The sequence below is a fragment of the Phyllostomus hastatus genome, unplaced genomic scaffold (assembly GCF_019186645.2).
Source record: "Phyllostomus hastatus isolate PE091 unplaced genomic scaffold, TTU_PhHast_1.1 phas_contig_16, whole genome shotgun sequence".
Lineage (NCBI taxonomy): Eukaryota > Metazoa > Chordata > Mammalia > Chiroptera > Phyllostomidae > Phyllostomus > Phyllostomus hastatus.
The window spans coordinates 20,891,285-20,914,935 of record NW_025333643.1 but is presented as its reverse complement, the minus strand read 5'-3'; the positions used below and the strand labels follow the sequence as shown (position 1 = coordinate 20,914,935).

General features: G+C 39.1%; 1 protein-coding gene across 3 annotated transcripts in view; it reads left to right on the top strand.

Annotated features, from left to right (window-relative positions):
* PRICKLE2 (prickle planar cell polarity protein 2) overlaps window positions 1-23,651 on the top strand; it is a 347,805-nt gene that overhangs the window by 234,820 nt on the left and 89,334 nt on the right. For all 3 annotated transcript variants that reach the window (XM_045832341.1, XM_045832343.1, XM_045832342.1), the window contains one exon: window positions 18,126-18,309. In XM_045832341.1, the coding sequence (XP_045688297.1) occupies window positions 18,126-18,309 (184 nt within the window). The remainder of the gene's footprint in view (window positions 1-18,125; window positions 18,310-23,651) is intronic.

Genomic DNA, 23,651 nt, shown 5'->3' with positions numbered 1-23,651 from the left:
CAAGGGGAAAAATGTTAGCTGAGAGGAATATTTAGAAGAATGGGAAGTTATGGTTATCTGAAATTCTAGTTATTTAGAATTGAATCCCATTAGTTTTCAATCTTTTTTTAAATAAATTTGGACAATAGCTCTGATCACTTTTCTGCCTTAATAGAAAGAGCAGGGTTACTCAACTGAGAGTATCTTTGTGACTCAGGATATGGCAGCCATGGAAATAATTATCCTGAACCTGAATTCCCAGTGAACCTGCCTTGTAAGTGGAAGTCATATGTGGCAGATCATGAGCATTATGTGACTTTGATATCTGTCATCTCCCTGGACAGTAGGCTGTGACTTGGCAAGATAAACAGATGTCTGCTTTTTCCCCCTCAGTCTTCCTTGTTACTCTCCTAGAAGCTTCATTTAAATGGTAGGGAAAATCTTCAGTGTGGAAAATTATTCGTATTTGAATGTGTTCCCATGCTTGAACTCCATCCTTAGAAATCTTCTGACCATAGTATTAGCATGGCAAAAATCTGGCACCTGCACCGCCAGGTGCTTGTCCAGTGCCAACATCACTAATGACCACCACACTCTTTCTGTCAAGACCCAACACAACCTCAGAATCCTTCTCAACATGACACTCCAGGCAGCCTCTGCTGATCAGTGATAGCTGGCCCTGGAGATTTGCCTATATGCCATGTCTACCCTTGCAAACTCCCTGGAAGTTGGTTCTTTTTTCAGTTTGGTAAATATTTATTAAACATCTATAAATTGCTTAGGCATGCTAAAAAGAAATTCTATTTTCTACTTACTCTGTATTTTATTCTTGCTCCCCAAAATGGATGACCTGCAGACTTATTGAAAATTTCCGTTAAATTGTTGGTTAATTAAGATTGTAATAGATTTTTTCTTTCTCTGATGTATACATTCTGTTGTTCTGATTAATATGGCTACTATTCTTAAAGCTCCTGTCACTTTTCATTACCAGTGATTATCCAGCTTTCCTGAAATTATTCTCCCAGAGGAGTACCTCCTTCACATTAAACTGTTTTCTGTGGGCATCCTCTGGGCAATCCAGCCATTCACTGGCTGGGAGACCAGTGCAAATGGGGTGGCTCAGCAACTGTGTAGCTTTCCCTTGACAGCTTATCTACCAAGATTCATGAGTTCATTTAAATTACTGCTTAAGCTGACCACTTGCATTTGAGTTTATCATCTCTGACGTCACCTAGAAATCCTGCCAAGACTAGAATCTTGTCATGAGTTAGAACTGTGTACAACCTACTCCCACTTCACCCCCCTCCCATGCTTCCTGTGCAGGTTGGGTCACTTTGAACACCTGCCTCATTAGAAAGCAGGGTGAAAGTACAAAGCAAAGAATTCACATGTTTATCACTCAACAACAGGACCTCGGGTTCTTGCTAGAGTGGCTTCTGAAAGGTGAACAGATGGAAAGCAATCACTGGGCTTGATTTGGTCAGACAAGCTTGAACTTGCCTTCCTTTAACATTGTCAGTTTGGCTGCCTAAATACCAATGTGGTTTGCCTTTGCTATGCTTAAAAATTGTTTTAAATCCTTTACCACTGAATTGCTGAGATTGAGCATCCTAAATGGTAACTATGATATCATGTGCTATTTTGAATTTTTAAAAGAACATTGCAGAGAGTGAAAAATAGAACATCTGCAAGATATGAGGCACTGTCTCTGGCCCTATGGGGAATATTAGAGAAGGCCTTTTACACTTAACCTGTTCTCCCAACTAGGTGCTTTTAACTTAGATCCATGAGCATCAAAGGACCAGAGGTGTCTGATGAACTTTTTGAAATTAAATGCTAAAGTTTCTGTGAATGTGTGTATGTTCATTTTTTAAGGGTGAGATCAGATTCTTAAAGACATAAAGTCACCCAAAATGTTAAGAACTGCTAGGGATGCTGGAAGATCGTTATAGACACATCCAGCAAAATCTCCATAGGTTAACATGGGACCAGAAAAAACTGTCCTCAGTGGAAATACAAGGTCTGTCTCAAAAAAGTCCAAACATTGTTAATATAATGAGAACAGTATGCATGACATCAATGTAACCTGGCAGCCAAGGAGAGTGGACTGGAATGCACATACATGAACAATGATGACTTCACTGTACTACTCAGTGGGGGCAGTAGATGCCTCTGAGTGAACATGTGTACTGTGTGGCTGTCGCATTCAAAATAACTGAGCAAGTAGAGCCACAAATCAGCATCAAATTTTGCATAAAGCTTGAACATTCATCCATGGAAATTATTCAGATGATTCAGAAGGCTGCAGCTATGGCAACTGGTGATTCGTAGCTTCACTATAACAATGCGCGCATTCATGCATCACATCTCATGCAGAGTTTTCTGGGGAAACATCAAATCACCCAGGTGGTTTAGCCCCACTACAGCCCAGATTTGGCACCCTGGAACTCCTGGCTTTTCCCAAAACTAAAACTACCTTTGAAAAGGAAGAGATTTCAGACCATCAGTGAGATTCAGGAAAATATGATGGGACAGCTAATGGCAGTGGGGAGAACTGTATGAGGTTCCAAAGTGCCAACTTTAAAGAGGACTGAGGCATCATTGTCTTATGTACAATGTTTCTTATATCTTTTTCAATGAATGTCTCTATTTTTCATATTACAGGGCTGGCTGGATACTTTCTAGACAGACCTCATATACTTTTCTCCATGGCTGCTGCCCCCAAGTAATGCTAAACTCTATGGAAGTAAAGGGAGAATTTCCTGGTTGTCTTCCATTTTACAAATGAACAAATTGAGGTCTGTGGTCTCAAATACCAAGGCCAAAGGTGTACTTATTTCTTCTGTTTCAGATACTTTTAATTATGTATTTAACAATGTTTTGAACATTTACTTTGGGTTAGGTTAGGAGTTTTCAGTTTTTCTATACTCAAGGCATTCTTTAAAATACTGGACATTTGTGATACATCTAACAGAATTAAATTACACTACAGTTATGGTTCAGTTCTCGGTCATTCTTGACAGCATGCATATTCTCCTCTGCCCTAACCTTCCTTTTTTACATGATTTCATTTAATCCAGGAAAAATAGCAGTCTTCCTTTGGTATAGTTTTAATGATATACTACTGATCATGTAGTTAACTCACACTCTATATTTTTGGCATCATTGTAACAAAATGTAGTTTCAATTGCATAAAATAAATAATAAATCTTACTCATTATTCATACCTTGTGCACATGCCCATGAAGGATCCATAGCCTGCTGTTTCAGAACTATCAAGGTAGGTTCTGGGTTTAGGCATTTGAAAGTCAAAATTTTTAACTCATTGCTCATTGTCCTAGATACAAGATAAGCTCCTTGACCTTACAGAGGTTACATTACAGTGGGAAAAACATAGTAGACTCATCAACAAGTAGGGTAGTTTCTAATGGTGAAAAAATGTTAAGAAAAAAATTTAAGAATAATAGAATAGATAGTAAATGAGAAGGGGAAATGGGATATTTTTTATAGGTAATTTGTTGGAGGTACCTATGAGTGAGGGAATGAATAATGAAAAGGAGGCCAGGTCATAAAGAGTGGAACGGAAGATATTCCAGGCAGAGGAACAGCCATTGCAAAGAACCTAAGGGAGGGATGGCCTTGGCAAGTTCAAAACACAATGAAAGGTCAATGAGGCTAAAATGTGGTAGACAAGATGGGCAGTGGGACAAAATGAAGTTGGAGAGAGAGAAAGGAGCCAGATTATATATTGGATGTTGTAGACCAGGGTTAATGATTGTGTACTTTGTTCCAATTGTGTAGGCATGCTAATGGCACATTTTAAACAGGATTATTGAGTATTATCACAATTATTTTAAAAACAAACAGCTGTTAGAAAATAGATTCTAGAAGAGCGAGACTGAGAACAGGGAATTAGAAGTAGCTATTGCCATAGCCCAGGCAGGAGGTAATGATGAAATGGACTAGGGAGGGAAGATACAGATATGGTGAGACGGGGTGATGAATAAATGACTGGGACTTATCCCATGTACAAGGAAGCCCAGAACCTGGGCTGGTGGTGTTCATTGTATCAACTACACCAGGCATGTGAGGGCCTTGCTACATCCAACAGGCTTTGGAGCAGGGAAGGAGACAGGATGGGGAGCCGTGTGCACCTAGGGGCAGATATCCTTCAACCATCACCTTGTCAAATCTGAATATATAAGTTTTCAATAATTTCAAAACTTTATGCCTGTAGAACATGTAAATTCAATTCATCAAGGGCTTCTTTCCAACAAAACATGAAACCAGGAAGTGTTATTTTCTTTGCATACTCCCCTCTGTCCTTTCACTGATGCAGAATGTCTCTTAACAAAACTGCAAAAACCTTTCTATAGATCCAGCTTGAACAAGAAAAGTCATCATCTTGCCTTTTTTGCCTGTTCCTGCTAAGGGATACCCTGAGAAACTTGTTTTTTTCCTTGGATTTGACTGAAGCAGGGTTCTCCTGAAAATAACACCTTTCTCTGTTGCTTCTAACTCGGTTTGAATTGAGAGGCTTTACTCTCAGTGTCAATTTTTGGGAAACACCCAATTCCTTGATGCTCTTATTTCCTGAGACTGCTGGGGTCATCTTGAGCCTTTGGCCTCATTCACTGAGAAACATGGATTTCTGGGAAGTTTTTGCCTTGAGCCCTCCAGCTCGAATAGTAAAGGGCCCCTGTCAAGTTTTGAAGGGTGTGACCATTGCCAGAATCCCCACAAGCCAAGCCCCTGAGGAATGCTCTTGCCAGCTGGCCCCTGTCCACTCCAGAAATGACTGGATTTCAGTGCTTTTCTGTGTATGGAGCTGGCTGAGTTCCCCTGGATGAAAGGCAGCCTAATATAAACTGAAAATGTTATTAATAAGCAGCCACTTAAGAATTTCCTATGACTTGCCAGTGATCTGGGGGCCTCTACTTGTACAAGGAGAAAAGCACAACTTGTTTTACATGGATTAAGGGACCATTGCAGTCAGTCTGAATGGGCCTCAAAAAGGTGTTCAGGCATTTGGTGAAGAGCTCTGGGGTCCAGCAGATTTGGGTTTGCATTTTCATTTTTATTTTCTCCTAGCTGTGAGACTTGGGTAAATTACAGAAACTCTGTGAGCCTTGGTTTTACCATCTGTAAAATGAGGATAATACTAATTTCAATCTCAGACTGTGTTTTGGGATTTAAATAACAAATACATAGAAAGAGCTCAGCACAGAGGCTAGCATCTGCTTAGAAAATATTTTCATCAAAAGAAAAGTGGGGAAAAATCATACCCTAGTAATGGAACCAGACTGGCTTTACCTCCCCTATCTTAGTGGGAAATGAAGTAGATTTGAAGTTGTAGACACGCCAACACTTAGTAGAACAACCACAGCACATGGCCTGTCTGGGCTACACCTTCTCCATCTATTACATGGCAGTAATCACCCTTGTTCTTCTGATTCACCTTACAGAGATTTTTGACAATTCACAGAATTGTGTGAATTAAAAGTGCACAGTAAACTCTAAAGTGCTTGATTAATCCAGGGGCCATTCATTTAATACCCAAACTGTCTACCTGATTGTATCTTGATAAGAACAAAGGGTTACTTATGTGATCTGAAAATATTGAAAGGGTGGTAAAGGCTTAGTAATCCTTTGGTAAGGATGGTAATCAAATTTACCTTGCTTAGCCTATCACACTTTTAGTATATATTAGGTGTTTCAGAAAGACATAAAAATGACTTGTTCATCACCTCTTGTTTTCCATTGATCTGTTTCCATCCTAACTAGAATATATTACTAGGGCCTAGATTGACTTCTAGACAGCAAGAACCATGACCATTTTTATTTACTTGTTTGTGTTATTTTATATTCCTACACATAGCATAGGGTCCAGCAAACATAGTCAGATTTCACTATACCAAGCATGTTGTACATATTAAGTTACTTAATTCTGATAGCAACTTAATGTAATGGCAGAGTTAAGTTTTGAACCCAAGTCACTACACCTCCAGAATCTAAGATCTTAATCCACTGCAGTATATATACTGTCTTTAAGTACATAGGGCATATTTAATGTCTTATCTCTTGTCTACATGAGGTTAGCCAGCTTCTGCCACAAGGTAGCTAGAGACTTAACAACACCCTCAGCAGATGGCATGGAGGAGAGAGAGAGAAAGGTATCTCTCTCTTTTCTGTGGCATCTTCCAGTTCTTACCTTGAAGTTTGGAGGCAAAGAGTTAGATGGTTTGCAGTCATTTCTCAGAAGGACTTGTCTGCAAAGGAGGAGCTCTAGGAGCTTGCTGTGCTAAGTATCCAATGAAGCAAAGACAGACATGCTGTAAAATCACTGTTAGCCTGTAGGCAAAGTGAAATGGAGGAATCTATCCACAAGGAGTAACCACCATTCATCCACCTTGGTTGATCTTAGCAGGGCAGTGAGTCTGACAGCAGCTAAGGAAATCAGAGCTGCTCTAGATTCATACTGCTTTTGGTAGAAACATGATGAAGCAGGTAGCAATGTTGCTATGGAGACACCATCAGTGGCCAGGCTTTTCTCCTTTGCAGGTTCCCTCTGTCTACTCATCACCATACTGAATTAGCTAGCTGGTGTTTGGTGGGCAGATCCCTCACTGGCTGCAAACATATTTGCAATAAAGTCAAAACTCCTTCCCATGGATTGCATGGTCAGTCCCCAGCTGCCATCTTGTCACCCTCTAAGATGCCTCTCAATACCTTAATGACACCATATTCTCTGTCCCACTGCCATGCCTTTACTTACCTGTCAGAAATGCCCCTTCCTTCTCTCTTTGCCTAGCAACCTGCTGTCAGCACACTTCAGGTGCAGCTTCCTCAGGGAGGCCCTCTCTGACTTCGTATTAATAGAAACTCTCTGTAGCACAGTGCCTGGCACATGGTAGGTTTTCTAGTAATCATTGACCTAACAGCAAAGTCAAAGTAATTTTTACCTTTGTTTGTTTTAAAACTTATTTTGAGAAATCAGAAGGTTACAGAGAACTTACAAGAATAATGTAATAACCTTCCATAAACCCTTTTAGATTTCTCCATTGTTAGCATTTTGCCACATTTGTGCTTCTCTCTCTCACTCTCTCTCTCTCACCCTCACCCCACCCTTTCCTATTCCTCCTCCTTACCACCCCACATTCACGCCTTATTATTATTGCTGGACCATCTGAGAATAAATTGCCAGCATCATCCTGTACCTGTATATATTTCAGCATCTATCTCCTCAGAACAAAGGCATTCTCTTAAACATCCCCACAAGTACTTTTCACTTTGAAAGTTGTGGTCTGGCTCTTTGTGGCTATATGTACACCTTTGTATCCCAGGGAGACAGGGATTCCTTACTGTTTTTGTTTGTTTCTTTTAATTCCTTGCAATACCTACCAAAATGCATACTACATAGTAGATGTTCAGTGAATTTTTTTAAATAAGTAAAGCTGCCAGCAGCAAATATTTTTGACATTCTCTTCTTCCCCCTTGGCACTCACTATTCTGACCCATAGTTCCTGTGTCAGTAGAAACTGTAGCTTTTTTGCTTGAACTGTCCTCTTTTGCATGTGTGGCTAGAGAGCCCCAAGAGTGGTCTTCACCCAAGGACTGTTGGGACTTGATGGATAAGTACCACTGCGTTCTTAACTCCCCAATGGAACATCTCTGAGGAATGTTCTATGCCATCTTCTATACCTCCTCACCTGACATGAGTCACAGTCATAGTTGCCCAAAGCTTCAGCCTGCTCATGCCCTTGTCAAATGTTCACATCCTTCCCTTCCCTGCTTTCCTTCTCCAATTCCCTATTAGGACTTTCAGGGATTACCTCCCAAACGTCATTATGCTCGGATACCTTTTGAGGATCTGATTCTGAGGGAACTCAAATTATTTATGACCACATCTCTCAATTGCTGAGACATCATACCTGTAAATATAAGTATGGTGAGATGTCCAAAATATGAAAAGTCACCCGAGAGACTTAATGTGTTTCCACTGCTCAAAAATTGCAAGATAATTAATCTAAATCAGGACACTGTATATTTCTTCACTGAAGTATGAATTGAGATATAAGTTAAGAGAAGAAACAACTATCACTGAAAATTATCCTAGATCAGCTTTGGCAGCACCAGGGAGAGAGAAGCTCCACTTGGTGCAGATGGCCAGAGCCGCTGGAGCCCAGGAGGAGGGCAGGGAGTTGGGCAGGGCCAGGCAGCAGGGTTTTGGCTCTCAGAACATAGCAGCCTCCTACCCAGCTGGCCCTGTCATGGTCTCCGCCCTTTAACTTGTGTGTTTATTAGGAAACCATTATTCCTTTCTCATAGAGATATAAATCTTGCTTCCAGACATGGCAAGTATCAAGGTTCATGCCTGAGTCCCTCATTCAGACTACCAAGAATGGAAGGAAAACAAAATACTGTGGCTGGGAGATAATAGGATACGCTGATGTCTAGGTATCAGAACAGAGGGATATAAGAATTCTAAGGAGAAGGGAATTCAGGAGAATGGAAGAACTTTCTTACACCCACCAGGATGGCACCATCCCCTAAATTTTACATCTGTGCTTGAGCTCTGGGACAGGCAGTGGCTCAGCCAGTTGGGTCACTGTCATCAATGTAGATAGTGATGGGAAAGGGGAGGACACACACCACCTCCTGAGAATGACTCATACCAAACTCTTTCCCACCTCAGAGCCTTTGTACTTGCTTTCCCTGTGCCCAGAAAACTCTCTCCTGGTTTTTCTCAGAGGTGCCTCATACTTGCTCTTCTAGTTGCAGTTCAGATGTCACATCAGTGGGGAGTCCTCTCCTGGTCCATCCTCAGTCCCTCTCTTTCTCCTCTCCCTGTTTGTTTCCATTGTGATACTTAACACTATTTATAAACAGCAAATTTATCTATTTGTCTACCTGACTGTTGTCTGTCTCCTTCTCTTGACTCTAAGATCCATGAGGTTAGAGTTATTGTCTATATTTATCAGTGCTCTATACCCAGCATCTTAGTAAAGTGTCTGGAACACAGTAGATGCTCAGCTGCTGTTGTCTGCTTGGATGGTTGGTTGGTAGGTTGAGTATTTCATTGGATATGGATGGATGGATGGATAAATATGTATGTATGTATGTATGTATGTAGGGATGGATAGATGAATATGAATGGATGGATGGATATGGGTGAAGAGAAGCATGGAAAAAATACACAGAAGAAAAGAAGGAAGATTTGTCCACCAAAAACAAGGTGGTAGAAAGAGCACTGGTTTTAAAGTCAGAGGACATAGGTTCTAATTTGTATGACTTCAGTCAAGTGGCTTATAAGTTCATAGCCTAAATTTTTATAGCTGTGAAATGGATAAAAATGTCAATTTTATAGGACTGGTGAGAATGAATAAATCAGATAAACTGTAAAAATAATATGACTATTATAAATTCTCCATAAATATAAGAAATTATGTTGATAGTAGAAATACAGCCACTGTATTCAGCCTGACCTGTGGTCCTCCTGTACCAAAGCACCTGTGGGAGTGGAAGGCAGGGGTCAGGGCCCTGGAAGTCAGACCTGTTGTCTGGAGTCTTTGATCCTCTGGGAACAGACTTTCACCTCTTGGAGCACCATCATTTCATTTCAGGCCAGCCCCCACAAATATATTTTTCCTACCTTCCTCTGCCATTCTGATCCTCCACTTGTGTTTGGAGGAGGGTGGGGTGGAAAGTGGAAGCTGAAGCCCTGTGTGTGGGTCATAATTCTGTGACCCAAGCAGTTTTGAGAGGAGCAACTTGTGTTCTTTATGACAGCTCAGTTTTGACAACTCTGACTTACTCATGGTGAGGGGCAGGATTATCTCAATAGTATCTTAGGGCAGGGGGACCTTGCTTCTAGTTCTTACTGGCTCACTTAAGCACAGCAGGGTCATGCCTTTTTTGTTAAGTACAACCACTGTCTCTTTATTCACTTATTTCCAGGCAGCCTGCAAATCCAGTAAACCCCTCTTCACCCCAAACACTTACTTAAACACTTACTTACCTCCTGAAGCCTGGGAAAGGTATTCCCAAGGGCAGTAAACTCAGAGTAATTTTTTGGCTCATTTTAAGCTGGTGCTTTGCATGGCATGTGAAAACATTGTACTCTCATTGGAAACCCAAGGAAACTAGGCAGCAGAACAGACTAAAAAAGCCAGAGTCCTGCCCAGCTGCTCTTGAGCCAATCCTGCCAGGACAGGTCTGCTGGGTGGTTTGAGGTGACGTAAGTTATTGCAGCACTGAGAGTATGTGACTGGTGTAAGAGATGCAATTCAGAGCCAATGCATGGTGGTTTTAAATTATCCATGCCCCATCTTTCCCCACTTGCACAGAAAACTGAGAGTTGATAGATGTTGAAATCTGGTTTTCAGATGTTTTTTATCTGAGGGACCTAACTGAATTTTGAGATATCCATAAATATATATATGTAATCCCCATGTTTCCAGCATCTTCCAGACTATGTAAATGAATTCTCTGAGCCGGCTACAGGGCTCCAGATCAGAATAAACCCACTTATCAGAATTGAATAATGTGCAGCTATTTGCTGAGAGTATTGTGTGTGCACGTGTGGGTGGCTCTGGCTCATGTCTTGTCATTCCAGGCCAGAGTCTTGTCTCTTGGTACTTGCTGATCGTGAACACATAGAATGAAATCTGGCCTCCAGTTTCTTAACATGAGGGAAAAAGAGGATCAGCAGCTGTTTCTGTTTAACAGTGATTATCTCTGGGACTGTGAGTGTTTTGAAATATTTTTCTTCTTCTGGCTTATCTGTAATTTGTAATTCCTGATCCTTTTCTACATTAATTGTGTGTTGCTTTTTTTTAAGGATAAGGGAGCAGTAACTTTAAATTATAATAAGGAGAAAAAGATTTCCTCTTATTAAAAATAAAAGGAGTTATTCTTTGCCTTTCATGAGCTGGAGTCATGAAAGAATTTAAAAACCTAGGACACATCTGTTATTTAGCAGAAAGATGTGGAAGCTTTTGGGTTATTTTAGCACTTTGTCTTTAACAAAAATATATTTTCCCACGCCTGATCTCAGCTGACTGAGGTATTGCCATGTTGAGTTCATCACTGTGCATATTCCTCATCAATCACTAGGTTTGTGTTGGGGCTGAGCCACTCTTTAAGCAGTCTACCCCTTAATGCTATGCATAAAAGTAGCCTGAACCTGATCTTGCCATGGACTTGGGACAGACAAACCCATACCATGAGTGAGGTGAAAGGGAGGAAGATAGATGGCAGGGCTGGCAATTAGAGACGCCATTCTGGTGGCTGGTGTGGTCCTGTCTCTCACCAGCACCTTTTACACGTCTGTCCCAGTGAGTACCCAGCTGCGTGGCAGGTGGGCTTAGTGATGCAAGAGTTTAAGACATGACGATTAGAAGGATTTGGCATAGATCCCGTGAAACAGTTTTTTTTAATGTATATTGCCCATAGTTGCTGAGACCATGAGTTATGTTGGTAGAACACACACTGGTTTTCAGACTATACTCTGCAGCACTTTCTAACTAGGAGGCTAGCTACAGAAGAGTGTGGTCAGAATCACCTGGGGTGCTGGTGGAAATGCACTTCCTGGCCCTGTGTCAGACCTGCCTAATCAAAGTCACTTGGCACATCACTACTCCTGAATCATCTCCCTGGAATGTTCTGGCAACCAGATATGCAATTTTCCATGACTAGAATCGTTACTCTCTCTCTTCCTCCTTTTCTCTCTCTTCTATCAAATTATTGGGCACCTATTTCATATTTTGATAAGTACTAGAAATGACCTAGAGGAATCCAAGGCAGTGTGCTGGCTTCCATCCTTGTGTCTTTGGAACCTTGGGTCCTTAGGACAATGGAAATGCCTAGAGTTTGGGAAGGAAGTTGAGCTTGAGAGAAATTGAGTTCAGGATCTCCTTCCCTCACATCAACATGGGCAACTCTGTGTTGTATATTAAATGTATTTCCATATGTAAGTTCTTCTGCAAAAGATATACTCCTCTCATTAAAAAGGGGGGAGGGTGAAAGAGAGAGAAGAAAAAATTTTCAAGGGACTTAATGATTATTGCAATCCCGTGCAAATCTAGAATGCTGTAGTTTATGACTTGAACTCATCAGAATCAAATGATAAAGGAAGATTTCTTTTTGCCTTCATTCTGTCACTTCTCACACAAGCAAGGCATGATGGTTGAGAGTTTAGTGTTGTAAATAACCTGTCAACATCTCAAGGATGAGGAACCCCCCAGGCACACACCCAATCTTTTTATGATGAATTATTCCACATCATGATAAGGGAGTTACTTGATTAGGTGAGTCGTCCTCCAAACAGTATGGTCACCAGTGCAGATGACCAGAGTACTTTAAAATAGTTAAAAAGAGAGCCTCACCTGCAGGTATTATTTATTCCATGGAAGAGTGGATTGTAGCTTCTGAATGTGAAAGCAAATGAATTAATAACTGCAACTTTTTGTGTGGGGGTTGAGGGTATGTAGAGGGGCATTATTGCTGGGTAGAGGGAAAGAAGAAGAGGGAATGCAGGATCTCTGCTCTCTGAATCATGCCATATTCCTTGGAAACTTGTCATTCACAAATCCAATTATGTGCAGGTAGAATGTCAACTCTGACAGAATGAAACCAATGAACGCTTTATATGGTTGTATTTTTTTTAATGAAATTCTGCTTTACTAGCAGGTTCTATTTTCATAAATGTCTGTTGGGGGTGGGGAACAGAGCAAATCATATACTTCCCCACGCACTCCTGAAAAGCTTTAATCAGTGCATGGACAAAGAGCTATTGGGGGTTGTGTGCATTTTGCCAAGATGGGGAGAGACACGGGAGGGTCAAGAGAAATCCTCTTGGCTTTACCTCTGGCCCTCTGCTCTTTCTGAGCATCTGGGCCTTGAGTTCCCCATTTGTAAACAGAAGTCATTAAATTAGTCTGTGAGGCTCAAAGGCTGTGATGAAACCACTCTGAGGTTGAAAATCCTTTACAAATAAAAATGCTTTGCCACAGGAATACCTGTTAGTTATAAATGGGGATGGAAGTCAGGCAGCTGGCAGAAAAGTACAAGGTCCTCCTGGCTTCGATTTACCACTTTTATTTTCTTTCCTTTTTTTCCTTTTTGGTTTTGATTTTTCTGAATGTGCTTGCTATTCAGGAATAAAAGAGTATTCTGTGGTTGGAATCAGATATGCTGTCTATAGGTAATTGTTTTTGTTTAAGAGTCAGATAGATCCTTCTTTGAATCTCTGTTCTACTTGCTGTTTAGGGCTGATATTGCTTAACCTCTCTGTGCCTTTGTCATCTTCTCTGGAAAGTGAGGTGGTGGTATTCTCTTTCTTGATGTGCGAAGCTGGAATTCTTTGTGTAATGCTTAAGAAAGTTGCTTAACTTTCTTAACTTTTCTCTGGCCATTGCTGTGCATTCTGCTCGTGAATGCCCATACCCCAATTCTGATCACCCTCCTGCCTCATCTTTCTTGTTTTCTGTAGCACTTAGTGCCTTTCATGGACTAAATGATTGAATTTGTTAATGTTTATTGCTTATTGCATGTTTCTCCCTCTCTAAGAATGCAGGTTTCGCCCTGGCTGATGTGGCCAAGTGGATTGAGCTCTGGACCTCGAAGCAAAAGGTCACTGGTTCGATTCCCAGCCAGGGCACATGCCTGGGTTGCAGGCCAGGGCCCCAGTGAGGGGTGCATGAGGGCAAACCACATATCGATGTTTCTCTCCCTCTCTTTCTCCTGTTCTCTCTTTCTAAAAATAAATAAATATAATCTAAAAAAAAAGAACATAGGTTCCATGAAGTCAGGGATCTGTTTTTACTGAGATATCTCAACTGCCTAGTAGGTGCTTGACAGTTATTTGTTGTCCCCCCTTTCTTTTATGTTCATGCTTCTACTTAGTGAGACTTGTTCTAGTTCTATAATTCTGTGGTTCATGTTCTTCTTATCTTTTTATTTTTCTCCTGGAGCTTTAGTTCATTAGATCACATCCATCCAGCTTTAAATATTGTGCTTCTCCCTACATTGCTGAATAAGTTTCAATGATGACTATTCTAGAATCTCAATCTGGTAAAAAAAAAAATCCTCTACTTTTTGTTTTTAAAGTACAACTTTCTAGTAAAAGCACATTAGTCATCGAAGAACTACCTAAATTTGCTTAAACACACTAAAACTTTTTTTCTTAAGTCATAAGCTGGCATAAAAGGTTCTGGAGGGGGAAAAAAACTGGACAACTTCCCCAAACCTCGGACTTCTTTAAAGTAACTGATTAGTTAGTTACTGTTAAAATGAGCTCTGTTTTTAAAAGGAACAGCCAGGGTTTGGATGAAATGTCTTTGAATTTGGAGATGCAAACCAGATCCACATGTGCCTCTGTCTGTCTGTATTTTTGGTCTGATAAAAAACAGGAAGTGGGGGAATCTGACAAGCCTGATTTGGCTGGACTAAACTGATTTTGTTTCTTCAGTACATTTTGGGTGTCAAAATTCAGGCACAAGACATTAATAGGATAAAGACAAAAACCAACTGATCACCTCAATCAGTGCTAAAAAAGCACTCAAAATCCAATACCCTTTTGTGATCAAAACAAAACAAAACAAAACACACTCAGCAAAATAGCATAGCAGGAAACTTCTTCAATGTGATAAAGGACAGCTACAAAAAGCCCACAGTTATATCATATTTGATGGTGAAAAATGGGCTGCCTTCCCTTAAGATCAGGAGCCAGACAAGGATGTCCACACATGCCACTTCTAGTCACCATTGCTCTAGAGGTCCTAGCCAGGGCAATAAGGCAAGACAAAGACATAGAAGACAGAAGACTGGAAAGAAATAAAACTGTGTCTATTCACAGATGACAAGATCTTGTGTATAGGAAATCCTAAGAAAGCACAGACATACAATTAGAACTGATAAACAAGTTCAGCAAGATTGCACAATAGAAAATCAATGTACAAATATCATTTGTGTTTCTGTACAGTAACAATCTGAAAAAAATAAACAATTTTATTTACAATGGCATTGATAAGAATAAATTACTTAGAAATAAATTTAGCAAAAGAAGTGCAAGATTTATAATGGAAAACCATAAAATAGCATTAAAGAAATTAAAATATACAGAAATAAAAGAAAAGACATCCTTTGTTCATGATTGGAAAACTTAATATTGTTAAGATAGCAATATTCTCCAAATTGATGTGCAGGTTCAGTGCAATCCCTATCAAAATCCCAGCAGGATATTTTTGCCGAAATTGGCAAGCTAATCCCAAAATTTATATTTTATGATACAAATGCCAGGGACCAGAAGAACCAAAACAGTTTTTTAAAGGAGGAACAAAGTTGGAAGCATCCCACTTCACAATTTCAAGACTTATTATAAAATGGCCATAATGAAGACAGTGTAGAACTGGCATAAGGATAAACATACAGATCAATGGAAAGAAATTGAAAGTCCAGAAGTAAACCTTTAATTTATGATCAGTTGATTTTTGACAAGAATTCCAAGACAATTCAATGGGGGAAAATAGACTTTTAACAAATGGTTGTGGGACAGTTGGATAGCCACAGGAGAATGCATTTGGACTCCTACTTCACACCATATGTAAAAATTAACTCAAAATGGAACATAGGTCCAAATATATGAGTAAAAGCTAAACCATAAAACTCTTAGATAAAAATACAGGAATAAATCTTTATGACCTTGGGTCAGGCAGTGGTTCTTAAATTTTATCCTCAAAGCACAAGCAACAGCAGAAAAAAAAATTGGACTTCATAAAAATAAAAAACATTTGTTCTTCAACAGGTATCATCAAGAAAGTGAGGACAGCCTACATAATGGAAGAAAATTTTTGCAAATCATATATCTGATAAAGGATTTGTATCCAGAAAATATATAAAGAATGCTTATAACGTAATAATAAAAGACAAATAACAATTTTTAAAAAGATTAAGGATTTGAATAGACATTCTTCCAAAGATACATAATGAGCACATAAAAAATGCTCAACATTATTAGCTATTAAGAAAGTACAAATTAGCCCTGGCTGGCGTAGCTCAGTGGATTGAGCGCGGACTGCGAACCAAAATGTCGCAGGTTCGATTCCCAGCCAGGGTACATGCCTGGGTTGCAGGCCATAACCCCCAGCAACCGCACATTGATGTTTCTCTCTCTCTCTCTATCTCCCTCCCTTCCCTCTCTAAAAATAAATAAATAAAATCTTTAAAAAAAAAAAAGAAAAGAAAGTACAAATTAAAACCACAATAAGATACCACTTCACACCCACTAGGATGGCAACAATCAAAAAGAAAGACAATAAATAACAAGTGTAGCAAGGAAATGGAGAAAATGGAATGCTCATTCATTGATGGTGGGGATGTAAAATAGTCCATATATTTTTGAAAAACAGTTTGACAGTTCTTCAAATTATTAAGCTGAAATTTACCATAGGACCCAACAATTCTCCTAGGTATCTACCCAAGAGGTTTGAAAACATATGTCCATACACACACACAGAGACTTATACATAAATATTCAGAGAAGCATTATTCACAAAAGTCAAAGAGTAGAAACAATCTAAATCTTACCAACTGATAGATACATAAAATATACAATGGAATGTTATATTGCAATAAAAGGGAATGAAGAATTGACATATGCTACAGCATGGATGAACCTTGAGAACATCATGCTATATGAAAGAAGCCAATTTCAAAAGTCTACATATTGTATGATTCCTTTTATTCCAGATAGGCAAACCACAGAAATAGAAATAGATTAGTAGTGGTTGTCAGGACCTGAGGGAAAGGGAATGTGGGAAGTTACTGCTAATGTACACAGTTTTTCTTTTGGGGGTGATGAAAATGTTCTAAAATTAGACAGTGGTGATAATTTCACAACTCTGTGCACATACTAAAAGCCACTGAATTATATGCTTTAAAATGGTGAATTTTATGGCATATGAAGTATATCTTAACAAAACTGTTATCAAAAAATTTAGACACATGGGGAATAGGATTATGGACTCTTCACTGCTTTTTATAAGGTGCCACTGGAACGAATCATAAAGATGAGAGTATACATACAGCAGCTTATTTTCTTTAAAATTTCCTCCATATTTTTCTTCTCTATTTTGTTGATGGAAGCTAGAAACACTTTTGTGTTATTGACATGAATCTTTTTATTGCTTCATCATTTGTGTAGCAATGGAAAATGGAACAGAAAGTGTCACAGGTTTGATTCCCAGTCAGGGTACATGCCTGGGTTGCAGGCCATGACCCCCAGCAACCGCACATTGATGTTTCTCTCTCTCTCTCTTTCTCCCTCCCTTCGCTCTCTAAAAAATAAATAAATCAAATCTTTAAAGAAAAAGAAAATGGAACAGATAAACTTAAAAAGAAATGTTCAATTTTCGGGGGAGCTTTTCCTTGTTGGCTGCTAACTTTTGAAGTAATTCATATGCATGGTCCTCTTATTAAAAATGTGTATCAAAAGTGACCAATGTAGTGAAGATTTAGGATTCTAATTAGAATTTTAAATCTACTGTGTCTTCAGTGGAGGTGAAAATGTCTTTCTTGTGAAATCTTAGAACCAGATTTGTTTAGTGGGGGAAAAAATGTTTTTGTTCTTTGTATAGAAAATCTCACCTACTGTTCTTTTTAAAGCCACATCCATTTTCCAAGGTCTAAGCATCTTTTATAAAAATGATATATAATTAGTATTTGTTAAATCTACTGGTAATATTACTGGCCAGCATATGTATTGTCTATTTAATTACCATTACAGTCCAGGAAATTGTAGTCATGATCTATCTTCAGTGTTTTACCTAGTAAAAATAAAAACTATTTTAACATTCCTGTTGGGGTATTGATTTAGAAGGAAAGGTTGAACTCTATGTTTAAACTCCTTAGCATGTTTGCCTGGTGGTCTCTGACCTTCCACGGTGTTTCCCCATGCACAGTGCCATGCCAATTACAAAGACAGACTTGCTGTGGGTTGTTCCTTTACATGCTTTTGCCAAAAGCCAATTATCAAGGGATATGCTTATGGTTTGGGATCCAAGGGTTAGGGATCTGCTGCAGGTCAATTGAAAAAATAGATTTTTTTTTTTGCCTTCCTTCTCACCTCCCATTTTTGCTGCTCGCAGGAAGATCTGTCTGCACTGCAAGTGCCCTCAGGAGGAGCACATGGTGACAGTGATGCCCCTGGAGATGGAGAAGACCGTCAGCAAACTCATGTTTGACTTCCAGAGGAACTCGACCTCGGATGATGACTCAGGCTGCGCCTTGGAAGAGTATGCCTGGGTCCCACCTGGGTTGAAGCCTGAACAGGTACTATTCTTGATGAGGGCGATTGTGGCTTGGCTTTTACCTTTGTCTTACCCATCTGGCTTCATTCCAGCTTAAAAGGACGAGTTGACTTGACTGGTTGAAAGAAGTGGTTGGGGCTTCCATGGGTTGAAGATGTCTGGGAGCACAATGGGAAATGAGAAACAGAATTGAAACTGAACCTTGTGCAAGCCATACTTATTCATTCTGTACTGCCATGAAGGGTTAACAGAAGATAGTCCAGAAATTTCTCAGAAATGTTGGCTTTGAAACATTAGAGAATGAAACTTCAGTTTTGGAGAGGGAAGGGAGTCCTGCCTTGGCCATGAACCTTAATGGTAAGATTCATTGTAAAGCAGAGTGAGGAAATGTAGATTCGCCTATTCTCCCCAGTGATATATATGTGTTCTGTTTAAATATTACAGTTGGCCTTGCTTTACAAAGAAAGACATTGGCATTTCCTGAAATATTTTGGCACTACCCACAGGCTGTAAATATTATTGGCTAGATGAGATGAACTTGGTTTCTTTCTGTTTTATTGCATTTTTCTCAGTGATATACAGCCTCTACTTTGCATTTCTCAGTACTTGGAATTTTCTCTTCCACCAGCTTCAGTTTTGGCTGAGAAGCCCCTGCTATTGGCTGGACATTTTCATGATCTTCTCTGTGCATCTTTTAGATACAGGTTTACCAGGATCTTAAGTGTTTAACTACAATTCCCTTCCTCTGACACAGAGAGTGTCTTGCTCTGGAGATCTTTATGTCTGATGGGATGTTTTGAAGTTTAAAAAAACCCTGAAATTTTAATGTAGGAACTTTAGATGTGATCATACTTTTGAATAAAGTTCTTTATGATGAAGGAAGACCCAAGGATTCATCAACAACTTAAGGATAGGACCCTGATAATATCTCTTTGATTGGCCATTTCTCATTTTCTTCTTCCAACATTGAGGTTGCAAATTGGCTGATGAAAACAAGCTTACAAGCAGGGTTTCTTTAGTCAGCAAAGTGTTGTTTAAATTTTTTAATGAGTTTCTAATCCTTAATAATTAGGAATTTTTATTAAGCTTTTTAAAAGTTTATATTTATATATGGAAAATTTGAGGATCTGAAATCTCATTTCTGCCAGGATTGGTGTTTTGGCTATTGAGTCAAGAGCTGGCCATTCTTTCTACATGGAGTTTGATCTCTCCAAGTCACCCTAGTCTCCCACCAAGTCCACTTTATCCCTTTGTGTCACCTTCCTAAACTCTGCAGATACTTCAGTTTTGTCATCTCTAGTCTAGTTCTTACCATGGATAAAATATCTCAAAATAGAAATATTCACAGGAAATAATCTCCATGGGAACTGAAGGGAATTCTGTGTTGCATACTAGCAGGAAGAAATTAGAATGTTTTCTGTTTATAGGCTGAGGTTATATATTTTCTTCTGTTTTAGTAAGGATTGTATTATTAAAGAGTACATTTAAGAGGAATGTAAGTATTTGAGTTTGTCTAGAAACTCAAATGAGGTGGTGGGTGACTGAGTATCTTTGTCTGACATTCTGCCCCCAGTACTTGAGCAATGAGTTTTCACACCTAAATACATCTGTGAGCTTGTTTCATTTTCTTGCTAACCTCATTTCCAGCAGCTTCTAAGAGACCCATCTTTTGTTCACTTTACTTCCTGCTAAATTATACCCTGAAATTTCAAAGTTAAGCTATTTTCAGTTCCCTGCCTAGGCAGATTCTTTTCTAAGATGATTGAACATCAGTCTATGATGTTCAGATTCAGAGAAAATTTTCTATTGAGCCAAGAACAGACCATTGCAGAAGCTAGTTCTTGGTAAAATTGACCAGTTCACAACATGAGTGCTTATGGTATTTTGGGGGCTACTTTGACTCATCTGAAATGAACGCCTTTGGGAAAGTATAAAACAATGTTCTTTGATTTGTTTTGAAAGAAAATGATTAATGCTATTAAACAAGAGGTTTGAATTATGTCAGATGAAAGGCTATTCCTATTTCTTATAATTCTATTGCTTTTTGCATGGTCTTCTCTATTCCCTACACTTACTCAAACCTCCATGACACAGATCGTTAGAAAGGGAAATTGTTCTTCAGAGACTATCTCTTCAAGTTATTTGAAAGCCTCTATATTTGTCTAATAAAATATGAGTCTATATTAAAGATATTTGAAGAGATCATGTTGCATAAAAGAAATGGGCTTCACATTTTTTAATTATGAGATCTTTTGAAGTTTATAACTTACGGAACTGTTTATAGGTTTGAAGATTTTAAAAACCTTGTACAGTATGTTCTAAGATTAGAAAAGTTTGAGTCATAAATGCCTTTAACTAATAAAAATTCTGATGTTTAATATCATGTTAGTTGTCTCTGGTTTCAGAAAAAGAACATTTTTCTATCAAGAGAAATTATAGTGAATGTTAAAATGCTTTGTACTGAAGGCAAAATACTAAAGACTAGTTAGGGTTGAGAGTAATATGCTTTCATTTTTATTAGAAACCTTTCATTTTAGTCCCTGATTGTGGAGTTGGTAAATATACCTTCAGGTGATATTCTTTATTATTCTATTTCTTCTGAGAAATGCTTTCAATTAAATATAATGCAAATGAAAGTCACCTCCCATTTTGAAATGTCCTCCTGAATATGGGCATTTAATTTTAGAAAAAATTTATTAGCTATAAAACCCAACTTTCTTAAGATAATATGAAAAGTAATATATTTATTATAACAGATGATGCCAGAAAGCACAGCCATTTATCTTGTGATTTTTAATGACTGACTTGAAATTTCTTCAGGGACGTTGTTCAGATCCTTTGCTTTCTCCACATGAGGTGTTTAGTGTCATCCAGACAGCCCTGTAGTAGCAGAACAGAGGACAGGAGTTGCCCTGGTTGACCATCTGAAGTCATCTATAAGACTCCAATTTCTCTTTAAACTCAAACAGTTAATATGTGTCCTGTCTCCTAGAGATGCTGTGGTTATAAATTTGTAGTACATAAAACCTCAGGAAAGACTTCGAAAATATTCAACAACTTATAAAAAAAGCAAATGGTGAGCAGTGTTTCTCAGTCTCAGCACTATTGCAATTTCAACTGGATAATTCTTTGCTGTTAAAGGGTTACTGTGCACTGCAAGATGATTACCAGCATCACTGGGCTCTACCCAAGAAATGCCAGTAACCTACACTGCCCCTCCCCCTGTGTTGGGATAACCTAGCATGTCTCCAGACATTGCCCAGTGCCCTGAGGGGTGGATTGAATACCACTGGGTGAAAGTGATATTAAGAGCTGGAGTATCCTTCATCAAAATTCTGGCCCAATTGAGACAAAAAAGGATGGCTCAATTCAACAAACATTTATTGAATATCTGCCATGTTCTGTAGCATAATAGCTGCTGCCTTGTAAGGAGGTCAGGTGTTTGGTAGAATAAAAAAGTGGTGACCCCAGGCCACTTGAGCAGAGACCAGTACCCTTGGAGGCAGATCATGCCATCCCAGCAAAGAATTGGAGAGGTGTGAGTGGGCAGTTGGTGGGTCACCTTTTGTTCTTCAAAATAAAATTGCTTTTTTCCTTTTATAAAGCAAAGAACTCTTCATTTTAAAAAAATGTGAAACTTCTAGGAAAGCAGATAAAAATCACTCAGTTTTACCAACCAAAGAAAATCATTTCCCAACTTTTTGCATGTATGTAACAAGTATCTATGTTTATGAGAGTACAATTCTGTTTTATCTTGGACAAAAATGTGATGATGCTATCCACTTATTGTGATTTTTTCCACTTCATGTTTTATGAAGGTTTTTCTCTATCAGTATATTTAGATCCAGATTGTCCTATAGAATGGGTATATGGTTGGTTTTCCATTGGTAGTTTCTAACCTGGAGCTGTATCACCCAACACTAGGGGGCATTTGGGAATGGATGTTTGGGAAGAGGTAGTTACTGTCAAAATGATTGGAGGGTCCACTGCCGTTTTAATGGGTAGGAGCCTGGGGTGCTAAACATCCTGGAAAGTGTACCAGATGAACCTGTACCAAGGAGAATTGATCCCTCCCAAATACCAAGAGTACCACCATGGAGCAACTCTGAGCCAAAGGTTTGTTTTTGAATATGTGCATTTGGGGCTGCTTTCCTCAATATTAAAGAAGGTGATAGTGGCCAACCTTCCTGTACAATTGCCTATTTCTCGCCTGAAGAACAATTGCTATAGGTAGAGTGGTCACATGTAAAGCTCTTTAAGGCTTTAGATTCATTGTGCCAAACTGCCCTTCAGCAAGGTGGTAACTGCTTCATCCTCTATCTAGGTGGATGGCTTTCATTGGGTCCATGTGGGTGTGATTTTTATATTAGTTCTTCTACTCCCTGTTCCACAAAAGCCTGAAGAGGCCATCAGATTGTTTCTCCTGAGTGAATGTCCTTTCCATCAATGTTCTGGATACTGCAAATGTCTGTGGAGGATTCTCAAATATAAATGTTCCCAAATCCTTGGTCTCCACACGTTAGTAATTTCACATTGACCTTAACTGTGTTTCTGCATATAAAGAGTGGTGATTAGGTTATTTGTCAATAACACTCAGGTTTCACTTCAAACCATCCCAGGGAAGATGAAGAGTAGATATCAGGAGTAACTGTCCAATTTTTGGCTTTCAAAGTATTCTGCCATTTGTGGCAAAAGGGACCATCTAATTCTACATAAAGATGGGATGAATTAGTTGGTTTTGAGCCCTGGAGAAGTCTAGAATATCTTTCCTGGGGATATGTAAAACTCTTTATGTGGATTCTAATTTAGTGACTACAGCTCATCTATCAGGTGTCACATTAAATGTGTATTTTCTCTGACCACCCCCAGATTCCCAATATATGCTATGTCAATCTTTGAAATTTTCCTTATTAGCATCCATCAAACTTGTAATTAGGTACTTATTGTTGTAATTCTTGGTTTAATATTTGACTCTCCAACTTTTTTTTAAGATCCAGGAGGGCAGGGATCTTGTCTGCTTTGTTTTTTTAGAAAACCCCCAGTGTCTAGCACAGTGCCTGACATATGGCAGCCACCCAGCAAATATTTTTGAAGAGCCTCTGAAGAACCAGAAGTATTCAGGATTGCATCACATGGGAAAGCTAAAATACTTTAAACTGTGTTTCTCCATAAAAATTATTCTGTATCAATGATTTCTGCCCCACTATACTTCTCTTAAAAATCTCCTTCTGTGTTCTAAGGAGACTCCCTTGACCAGTCTAACAGCTTCATAGATGTCTGAGGTTGCAAAGGGGCAGGAGAAGGGTAGCATCTTGTGAAGGACTATGCTCCAGCACCAACCAACCACAGCACTCTCAGCTCCAG